The sequence below is a fragment of the Alligator sinensis genome, unplaced genomic scaffold (assembly GCF_000455745.1).
Source record: "Alligator sinensis unplaced genomic scaffold, ASM45574v1 scaffold448_1, whole genome shotgun sequence".
Classification (NCBI taxonomy): Eukaryota; Metazoa; Chordata; order Crocodylia; family Alligatoridae; genus Alligator; species Alligator sinensis.
In genome coordinates, this window is record NW_005841870.1 from 3,789,900 (window position 1) to 3,800,859 (window position 10,960).

General features: G+C 44.5%; 1 protein-coding gene across 4 annotated transcripts in view; it reads right to left on the bottom strand.

Annotated features, from left to right (window-relative positions):
* Positions 1-10,438, bottom strand: part of LOC102370036 (sulfotransferase 6B1-like) — a 45,329-nt gene extending 34,891 nt beyond the window's left edge. For all 4 annotated transcript variants that reach the window (XM_025194987.1, XM_025194977.1, XM_025194973.1 and 1 more), the window contains exons 1-6: positions 10,108-10,438; positions 3,601-3,737; positions 2,711-2,800; positions 1,869-1,995; positions 1,224-1,318; positions 61-217 (exon numbers count right to left, since the gene is read on the bottom strand). In XM_025194987.1, the coding sequence (XP_025050772.1) occupies positions 61-217; positions 1,224-1,318; positions 1,869-1,995; positions 2,711-2,800; positions 3,601-3,737; positions 10,108-10,309 (808 nt within the window). In that variant the 5' untranslated portion in view covers positions 10,310-10,438. The remainder of the gene's footprint in view (positions 1-60; positions 218-1,223; positions 1,319-1,868; positions 1,996-2,710; positions 2,801-3,600; positions 3,738-10,107) is intronic.
* Positions 10,439-10,960: the final 522 nt, after the last annotated feature.

A 10,960-nucleotide genomic window follows, 5' to 3' on the forward strand; every position in this document is an offset into this window, starting at 1 on the left:
GAAGTGATTTTCAATGCTATTTACTGGCAAATGACAATGTGCATCTTTTTAGGTATTTACCTTTGCGAAAGAGGACATTGCCAAACACCCCATGAGTTTCCTTGGAGTTATTTTTCATAGCCTGGAAGCTGCTCCTCTCTGCAACTTTCTTAAGCTCTTCCTCAGTCAGAGGCAATTCAAAGAACTTTGCTATTTTTTTCACTCCCAAAAGTGGGTTCTGAAAAGAGGAAGATAAGGCATGAGATATTATTCAAACAAAATGCATCATTTCCTTTCCATGGCATTTCTACTTTCAGTGCTAGCGCTACACATTCCTGTAGAATATTTAGAGGACTTCATTGGGAGAGCTGATTCACAGATATTGTAGGAGATGTCTGTACAGATATGAACGGTACCTCATAAAGATAACATTCTATATGCTCGATTTTACAATAGGCTCAAGTAGAGACTAGGAAAGCATAATGTTTGAAGCTATGCTGAGATAGATATATGCATACCAATTCAATGAGGAGTTATTTGGGAAATGTGTGTGTGCGCCTCATACCGTATCAGAACCCAGGAAAATGTGTTATGGAAATATTCTATTTAACTATTTTCTTCATGATAAACCTTTTACAAAAAGTGTGCCAAAAAATCAAAAATTTTAATGCTTTGGCTAGAACACTGATATCACCTCAAAAGATAATATATCAGACTGTCACATCCACAAAAATTCAATAACAAGCACTTCCTGAAGTATGAACTATTCTTTAATCAAGACTACTTGGGGAAATGGGAAAAAAAACAGAGCAGGGGATGTGGGTCAGAGCTTCAAACCAAGGGATCCAGAGGAGGGAAATAAAACAGAAAATCCCCTGGTAGCACTAAGGTTTGAATTAGGGGAGGAGTTGGGGGGCAGGGGGTGAGAGCTGAGCCCCCCATAAGAGACAAGAGCTCCCCTGTAAGATTTGAATACCATAGCCTGGGGGGGGGGTCTCCAATTTCATTAGGGCATCGAGATGGGCAGCCCAGATCTTTTTGCAGACCCCCACAAGAGTCAAAGTGTCATTTGAACCCTGGGCAGCACCTACTGCCCAGATATGGCAGCTAGTTCATTAAGGTGGGTAGCAGAGCTATGACACTTCCAAGGTGCTCATTCTTTTATGGGAGCATTATTTCCACACGGCTTCAGTAACGAACACTCCCTGAAGTATACATTATTCTTGAAATAGAATTAACCTCACCTCTTTCACCTCTTCAAATGTTATTGGCATAACATGTCCATCATCAGCATGTTTGTTCCATTCAGAAAGGTAGGTAAAATAAGAACCCCAAGGTACTGGAGAAAATCAAAGTATTAGTTCATTATTTCATTGCTATCAAGAATTTCATTTCTATTACGATCAAGAATGAGTAAAGACTGAATATGTTATCTTAAAATCTGGATTCAAGAAAAGATTCCTCAGCAGAGGAAATCCCTACTACAGTTCTCTTCCACTCCCTTATGAGGCAATACAAAAGTATCAACAAGATTTCTTCAGAGGTGTTTGCTTCTAAATACTCATAATGGGAGAAGGGGAACAATTCTAATCCAACCTATTACAAAAGTTTAGTCTTAGACCCCGAAGTTACAGTCAGCTCTGTGATTTCTTTCTAATTAGGTGCCGAAACAAAGTCAGCAAAGTGGATTTCCTTACAACCCCTTATGTCCTAACTTCATAGTTAATCCAAGTACTTTGAAATCTTATCTGAATGCTTAAAATTCTTTCCCAAAACCTCTGTACTTTTGGTAATAAAAATAAAAACATGAATTTGAGTTACAAAGTCTACATTCTTCAGATGTAATCTACACATTAAACAGTTGGGGTAGCAAAAATAAAGTATAGTACTGTTTCCAATCATGAAGTCTTTGAAGAACTCATCCCAGCTCTCGTAAGTTGGAAATGGAGCCATCACTTTGGAAAACTTGAAAAAAGATGTGGCTAAATCTTTTGGATTTCGAAGCAGCAGCAGTATCTGGATAATTAAAATATGGAGTGATACACAAATACATTTCTGAAGACGGGCATGAGACAACTGCAGTAATAAAAAATTATAACTTTCACTTTAATGACACAATTGGTAACCTCTTGGACCTCACATATTAGACACTGAATTGGATCCTATATGTAGAAGATGCTATTTTTTCACTATCCTTCATTAGACCATGAAGATTTTTGCCTTTTTTTCTCTGATTCATGCTTGTTGGGACCATACAAATTGATAATACACCATCAGTCAGTGTGACTTGTTTGACACCCACATCTTTCATTCCTTTATGGTGAGCTAGATGTGATTAAATGATAAAAGGGAGAAATTCAGCAGTCACATAGAAAAAAATAAATAAATGAAGGCGTTCTCCCAAGTTTTGCTTACATCAAAGCCCCATTTATTTGTGAAACCATCATGAGATCCCATCCACAGTACATCAGGGAACAATTCACTTTACCATACAAGGGATCACTCTCTCACTGGGGACTGTTAGGGAGCAGGATATGCCAGCTTTACTGCCAGAATTGACTGCAGTTTGGTATCATATGAAGTGGCTATATGGTAGCTAAGGGCCTGGCAATAAAGTACCCACACTAAGTATTTTGTATTTATTATGAAGCCTAGAAAACTAGACATCTAAAGAGACATGAATGTTTTCTTGAATTGAGCATGCCTATAAGACATTACAATGAACACTAACCTTGGCTTTATTCGTGAAGACAGACTTAGGTAAATTCTGAGACATGAGGTGAGTACGTATAACTCTCCTAAAAGGAATTTTCTTCATCCGCTTTAACAAAAATTGAAAGAAGAATGAAAGGAAACACTTTGATTTATGTAATGTTGTTATTATTTTCATACGCCAAAATATACTTTTCCAGGTGAACCAGCCAGCCTGGAAAACTCTGCTGTCCTGGTAACCAATTCCATGCCTTATTAGTTCCCTACTTCTTCTGGTACCAATGTACCAATGTAGACTTTGCCATTTCAGAATTTCTAATTGATAGGTCCTCTACCCTCCAACTCTTGAGATTTGGAAAGAAATTTGACCAGTGCTAAGTGTATATATATATATATATATATATACTGAAAATAAAAGAAAAACTGGAGACATCATTCTATTAGTAGGAAAAATGGCACTTTCAATTTCCTTATTTTTCTTTTTGTATCTTACCAAAGGCTGGGACTTTTGGCTGCTAAGTGGAAACTTAGCTTATTCCTTTTTTTTTCTCTTTCTTTGTTTATGAACTAAACCAGTGGTTTGAGCTCGGGACTATGGGGAAGGTGGAGGTCCCAGTGGTGCCCTAAAGAAGGCTAGAGACAGGGTCTGAGGTGCACACACAGTGTAGTATACACATGGCCAATTCGTAGACTACTGTGACTGTTTAGTCTGCGCACAGTGTGTGCACTCACATACTGTCCACACTACTGGGAAACAGATCTGCTGCTTAGAGATGACCAGAAGGGAAAGCATGCTAGCCTTACTGTACTTGTACAGGGTTCTTTTGTTGTGATGGAGTATTTCACATATGCTTTCAATAATACTGAAAAAGAAAATTTTAGCAATTTTAATAAGTATTCAGGCCTTGCCTGGTATTTTTCAGTATCTCCAATTTCAAGGTAGGGAAATTCATCAAATTCTTCCCCATAGATAGTTGGTTCCACTTCAGTCTTCTTTTCAAATGTTGTTATTAATTCAAGTAGGATATGGCCAAACCAATTTGTACCTGAAGGAGAAAAAAACAAGCAGAGATTTCATTTTAAACACTTGGGAACATCTCTCAGATTTGTTTGGATATACAGCATTTCGATAGGTGCCAAGTAATGGGCAAGACAAATCAATGAGATTACAGTCGATAAACAAATGAAAAGTTTTTCTGAGGGTGTTGTTACTTATTACCTTTTAAGGGCTCTTAAAATTGGAGTGTCCACTGTCCACATATTAGGGCAGGAAAACACGAGCTAGCTGCCTTCTGAGCATCTCAGAGATAATCTTCTTCCAGTGAGGATTATCTCTAACTTGTCATGGACAGCTTATGTTGCAGACATATTAGACTGCTCCACTAGATCAAGATGAGTTAGGAGCAGTCCTCCAGCATCCCAAGAAGCACTGCTCCCAACCTTCCCCAGGTGAATGCTCTTTTTTCACCCCAAGAGACAGTGGGGGCAGCCAGGGGAGAACTAAAGATAAGAATTTCCTCTACTTCTCCTTTGCTCTCATTCCAGTTTCACTCCCAGCCCTCAGGGCCCCCACACTGCCACCCTGTCCAGGATTCAGGCCCCACCATGACCTCCACCTCCTCTGTCCCTTGGCTCTCACCCTTGTCCCCACCCTTCCCCCTGCCATGTCCCCAGCTCCCCACTTATCTGCACTGCTGGCACTGTTATAGAGAAGCAGGCAGACAGAGAGCCAGCTTGTCAGCTCCTAGCTATACCCTTGCTCACCAGACTTCTAAATGCAGGTCAGAGCAGTGCACATTACAAAGGGTATTAACCCTTAATGTGCGGCTGCTCACAGCACATGCTAACTTTAACAATGCCTAACATTCCTTAGAAGCATGTGATAATTTTAATGTGTAACTGTGCCCTAAAGAACTTTTTCCCTTTTTCTTACTAGTGGTGGATATTGATTTATACCCCAAAAATGGGTTAAGCATAGGGTTTCTGAGATGATACATTAGAAGATAATAGTGTGGATCACACAGTTTCAGTTTACTCCTTCTCAGTTCCAGGACAATGATCAAGGCTGAAGAAATCTAAATATCAAAAGTGGAACAATCATCCTAAAGGCCTACTGTTGCTATGTCCTAGCTGGCTGGTTGGGAAAATCCAATCTGAGCAAAAAGGATAACTTCATCTATCAGGAATCCTGGTTTTCCCTGATAAAAAAAACACATATTCTCTGATAAAAACCCCCAAATCTGCTATTAAAATGAAATGCCACTATATATATAGGTATCAATTGAACAGAATGTTTTATTGATATATTTATAATTTTAAAGCAATTTGGGAGCCTACCAGTGCCTCAATCACTATAATAAATAAATTCTAAATACCTATAAATGTTGGTATTTGATTTTGTGGGTTTTATCATGGAAAATTAGAGCTCTCCCTGCCCCCTTAGCTCACCAGGATGCAGGTCCAGGCCCCTCACTCCCAAACCACAAGCCCTCAGCCCAGCTGGTGCCCCTCACTCCCCACCCACAGCCCCCTGGACCCTGCTGGTGCCCCTCACCCCACACAGAACACCCTTTAGGGTGTCTGTCACTTTAAGGGCTGGATTCGGGAGCTGTCAGCTGTCTAATGAGAGTGGCCATTTTGGGAGAGCTCTGTTATAAAAGCACAGCATTGTTGAGATCAGTGAGCTGGGGGTAGCATTGCTTGGTGGAGTTTCTGCTCTGGGAATATCTTGGAGGTAAGGGTGAGGCTATGAAGAAGGAGGCTTCATTGGTCCTGGGCATGACCTAAAACTGCACTCTGCCAGGATGGGGAGGCCTAGTGGTCCTGCCTGTGGCAGGGCAGGGCCATGTTAATACCAGGGCCATATAAATACCAGGATGGAGAACCTCCTTGGTGTAAGGTGGGTCAGGGCACCTAAATCCCTGCCCCCACCTTCGGGTAAATTACCTGGAGAGCTAAAGGGGGCCAGGCATGCTTTGTGAAGCACCTTAGCCTGTAGGGGTGCAAGACCCCAGGCCCTGAGAGTGACAGGGCGGAGTAGTAGGGCCAGTTAAACTGAGAAAAGAGCAGCTGAGTCCCGAGGGGGTGTTTGACCCTGGACCCCAGTAGGAGGGGCAGTGTGTTTGCCCAAGAGGGTGGGAGTAAGGAATGGCCCGGTGAGGGGCTAGGGCTGAGAGAGCGCAGAGTGGGGTGAATCAGTGGTCACCGCCCAGATGAGGGTCACAGAGGACCCAAAAGGCTGGGCCAGGGCTATCTGAAGTATGAGTGGACAAGCCTGAGGATCTCTCCAGAGTAGGGCGGTGGGAGTATGGCCTGGAAAGGCAGCATGTGAGAGGCCCTTGTGAGAGGGGGTTGGAGTGTGAGAGGCCCTTGTGAGAGGGGGGCAGTAAAAGAGAGGCCCAAGTAGGGTGGTATGTGAGCAGCCCAGCTCCCAGTTTGACCCAGCTGTAAGCTGGAGCTGTTTATGTTTACAGCATGACATCAGCAAGGCATGGGACATGTGTGGGGATGGTAGGAGTGTGTACTGATTGCCTGTGGTCATTTGGAGTGCATGAGGCTTCAGCTACCTGGACATCTCATGAGAAGAGCAGTTGGCCAAATCCTAACAGTCACAAAGCTTCCTCATATGTGTGGACAAGCTCTACCTGACTCAAGAAGTCTATGGACTAACAAGAGGTAAAGCGCTGCTAGACCTAGTACTGGCCAAAGGGGATGATCTAGTCAGTGACCTAAGAATCGAAAGAAAGCTGGGAGACAGTGACCATGAGCTAACCACTTTTACTATCCATCACAAAGCCGGCAAGTCAGTCAGTAATGCAGAAGTCCTCAACTTTAAGAAAGCTGACTTCAATAAGCTCAGGAGGTTTGTTGTCATGGCCCTAAGGGGCCAAGACTCGACAGGGAGGGGAGTCCAAGGTGAACGGTTGCTCCTTAAGGGAGCAATCCTGAAAGCACAAGGGATGTCCATCCCATCTCGGAGGAAAGGTAGCAAAAGGGCACAGCAACTCCCTTGGCCCAGCAGAGAACTCATGGACCTCCTACATCTAAAAGAGAGGCTTATAAAGAATGCAAGACAGAAATCACCACTAAGGAGGAATATTCTTCACTGGTTCGTACCTGTAGGGAGTGAAGGCTGCAACTGAACTCCAAATGGCTACATGTATCAAGGACAATAAAAAGCCCTTTTTCAGATATGTGGGGAGTCAGAAAAAGAGCAAGGGCAACATTGGACCCCTGCTAAACCAAATGTGACAACTGACAACCAACACCCACAAAAAAGCCAAGGAACACCTTGAGAGGCTGGACACCTTCAAGTCACCTGGTCCTGACAGATTCCACCCCAGAGTACTTAACGAGCTGGCAGGCAGCATAGCCCAGCCACTGGCAAGGATATTCAAGAACTCATGGCACACAGGTGAAGTACCCAAAGATTGGAAAAAGGCCAATGTGGTGCCTATGTTCAAGAAAAGGAGGAAAGTAGATCCTGGGATCTACAGGCCAATCAGCTTGACCTCAATCCCTGGGAAGATTTTGGACAAAAATTATCAAAGAGATCATTCTTGACAAGCTGGCTGATGGCAACATCCTGAGGGAGAGCCAGCATGGGTTTGTTGCAGGTAGGTCTTGCCTGGCCAATCTCATTTCCTTCTATGACCAGGTGATATATCACCTACACAAGGGAGAAAAGATTGACGTCATATATCTAAAGTTTAAAAAAGCCTTTGATCTGGTGTCCCATGATCTCCTCATGGAAAAATTGGCCAATTGCAGCCTCGGCTACATCATAGTCTGACAGCTGGGGAATTGGCTCCAAGGTCAGACCCAGAGAGTGGTAGCTGATGGAAGTGAATCATCATGGCACTCCATGACCAATGGTGTCCCCCAAGGCTCTGTCTTTGGACCTGTACCCTTTAACATCTTCATTAACGATGTGGACACTGGTGTTCGAACGGGACTGGCCAAGTTCGCCAATGACACCAAACTTTGGTGAAGAGCATCCATACCCGAGGATAGGCTGGTGACTCAGGCTGACCTTGATAGGCTTAGAAAGTGGGCGGATAAAAACCTGATGACATCCAATACGGATAAATGCAACATACTCCACCTTGGGGGAAAAAACCCCACATCACGCTTATAGGCTCAGCAGTGCTACACTCACTAGCACCACGGCCGAGAGGGACTTGGGGGTCATGACTGACCGCAAGATGAACATGAGCCACTAATGCAATGTCACAGCTGGTAAAGCAAACAAAACAATGGCTTGCATCCATAGATGCTTCTCTAGCAAAACTCAGGATGTCATCCTCCTGCTGTACTCAGCCTTGGTGAGGCCGCAGCTGGAGTACTGCATTCAGTTCTGGGCTCCACAATTCAAGAAGGATGTGGAGAAGCTTGAGAGAGTCCAGAGAAGAGCCACGCGCATGATCAGAGGTCAGGAAAACAGGCCTTATAAAGAGAGGCTGAGAGTCATGGGACACTTCAGCCTGGAAAAGCACAGGCTCAGGGGTGACCTGGTGGCAGCCTTTAAGTATATTAGGGGTGTGCATCAGGATCTGGGGGAGTGCCTGTTCACCAGAGCACCCCAAGGGATAACAAGGTCCAATGGTCACAAACTCCTCCAAGACCGTTTTAGACTGGACATAAGGAAAAACTTCTTTACTGTCCGAGCCCCCAACGCCTGGAATAGACTTCCTCCAGAGGTGGTGCAAGCACCTACTGTGGACTCTTTTAAGAAATGTTTGGATGTTTATCTTGCTGAGATCTTTTGACCCCAGCTGACTTTCTGCCCCCGGGGGCAGGGGGCTGGATTCGATGATCTTCTGAGGTCCCTTCCAGCTCTAATATCTATAAAATCTATGAAGAGCAGCCTCCCACTTATTTGACATCATAATCATTTACCAATAAAGTGTGGCAAGTGAGCAAGGCAGGAAGTTTGCCCAGAGACAAGGGCGGAGCCATAATAGTATCAGACCTGGAAGGTGTCTTTGTCACAGCCAGGGACACAGATCCACAGTCCCCTGCCCCCTGCAGTAACACCCAAGCCGCAGCTGCTGCCCATGGGAGGTGGGAGCTGCTGCAGCATATCATGCAGCCTGGCTCCCCATCCCCTTCAGGCAGCATGGCCAGAGCAGAGCCTCTGGAGTGGGGGGTGTGGGATGCCCACTGTGGGCTCAGGCAGGAGGGCTAGGGTTGACTCTATACTACTGTACACACTCCCACGAGGGCACGGGGGGGCATATGCCTCCCAGATCTGTGTGTGGGGTGGGGGTGGGGGCAGGTGCAGGTTGCCCACTGTGGGCTCAGTCTCCCTGACCTGCTTCACTCCCCTGGGGCCTCCACAGCCCAGCAGGCAGAACCCAGGATGGCAGAGCACAGCCAGGAGGGGAAACTTGTTGCTGCTGCTGCAAGCCCTTTGCTACTCTGGCAACATGTCTCCTGCCTGCCCCGGAGCAGCGAGGGGCACAACCCTGCACTGCCACCCCCACTCCTACTGGTCAGGCAGGGGGCACATTGCCAAGGCAGTATGGGGCTATCAGTGGTAAGGAGCTTCCCCACCCAGACCTGCTCTCTCCTGCCATGCCAGGTCCCACCCACCAGACTGAGGAGGCCCAGGAGGGAAGACAGCAGGGCAGGCAGCCCTGAGCCCGCAGCAGGCAGCCCTTATCCGCCCCCACCCTGCACCTAAATCTGGGGGTGCATATATCTGTCCTTTCCCCGCCCCGGGAATACACACAGTGGCAGGGAGCCAGCCTTAAACCCACCCCCTGGATGAGCCATGTGCAGCCCTGGCCCTCTCCTTGCTGGGGCTCTGCAGCCATGCACTGGGGCCCAGGGCCACAAGCCCCATGCACCGCCCGGTTGGGCAGCAGCCCCAGCCCCAACCCTGTCCTGCCCAACTCCCTCCCTATGGGGGCCTCAATTATAAAAATATACATGGTTAATTATTCATTTATTTGTTTTGCATGATTTTCCAAACTTAATATTTCAATATTTCAAGAAGTTTCAGAAGACTGATTTTTTTTCATAAAAAAGTAAATGAAAAATCTACAAAATGAAGTATTAACCAAATGGCTGATTATATGCAAAAGCATAGACTGTAATATCACCTGTATGCTAAGAAAGTACATTATGTTTGTAGTGCGAACCACGCTTTGATTTTCCTGACTTTTGCATATAATCTTTGAACCCTAAGACTACCAATAACAATAATATGTCTTTGGAAAAGAATGTGAGAAGTCATTTTATACCTCCCATAACCTTCATAATAATTTCCTAATCAACATTATTTAATATAAACTATAATAGCTCTTTTGTTTAAAATATACTATCACCACCATCACCACCACCACCAGCATCATCAACATCGTCGTCATCATCATCTACTTTATATTTTTACAATAAACAAACTATATTCACCTGATTTAGGGAACCCTGCGAGAATCATGTCATCACTTCTGGCTTCAAAGGACTCCATAGCTTTGAATACTTCATAAGAGCAAAGAGTAGTGGGATAGGGAATCCCCTTGTAAGTGAACATCAGGTCTTCACGATCCATAGTGTCAGCAACAACCATTGATTTTTCCAAAATATCAATAAATTTTCGATGGGGCCTTGGCATTTTTCTCTTTCCTTCACACACACACACACACACACACACTCACTCTTTCTCTCTCTCTCTATGTGTGTCTCTGTTGATGTGAAGCTGTATGCAGACAGAGCAGGGCACAGACTACCTTTAAATACAGACTTTTTGCTCCACATGAACAGCACTTCACTCCTCCCCCTATCTCTGTCAACAGCGGTCCAGATAAAAAGCTTGAACCAGTTCCAAATGGATTAATTTGTACTCATAATACTGACTCCTCTGGGAGTTGGATTGGAGCCCAAAATGGGAAGCAAGGAAATCTGTCTACTGCGTTGATGATTTAAAGAAGCTGTTAATGTTTAACTTATACATTCTGGTTAATTTTATGAAGAGAGAGCTTCAAATTTACTATCTCCTAAAAAAAAATTTTGTATCTACTTGTATTTACAAGCCTTGTTACACATACATGAAAGATTAGAGATAATGAAGAGCAGTTAACTTTGCCAAACTGTACTTACTATGACAGGTTAGCAACAGCTGGAGGAATGTTTTCCCCCCTGTGTGTCTGTAGGGCTATGTGTCTGGAGACTCTAAAGGTCCCCAAAATAAAAAAAAAAATAAAAAAGCAAAGAAGTGAAAAAAGAAGGATTTAAAAAAGAATTCTTGGGAGGAAAACTGGGAGGG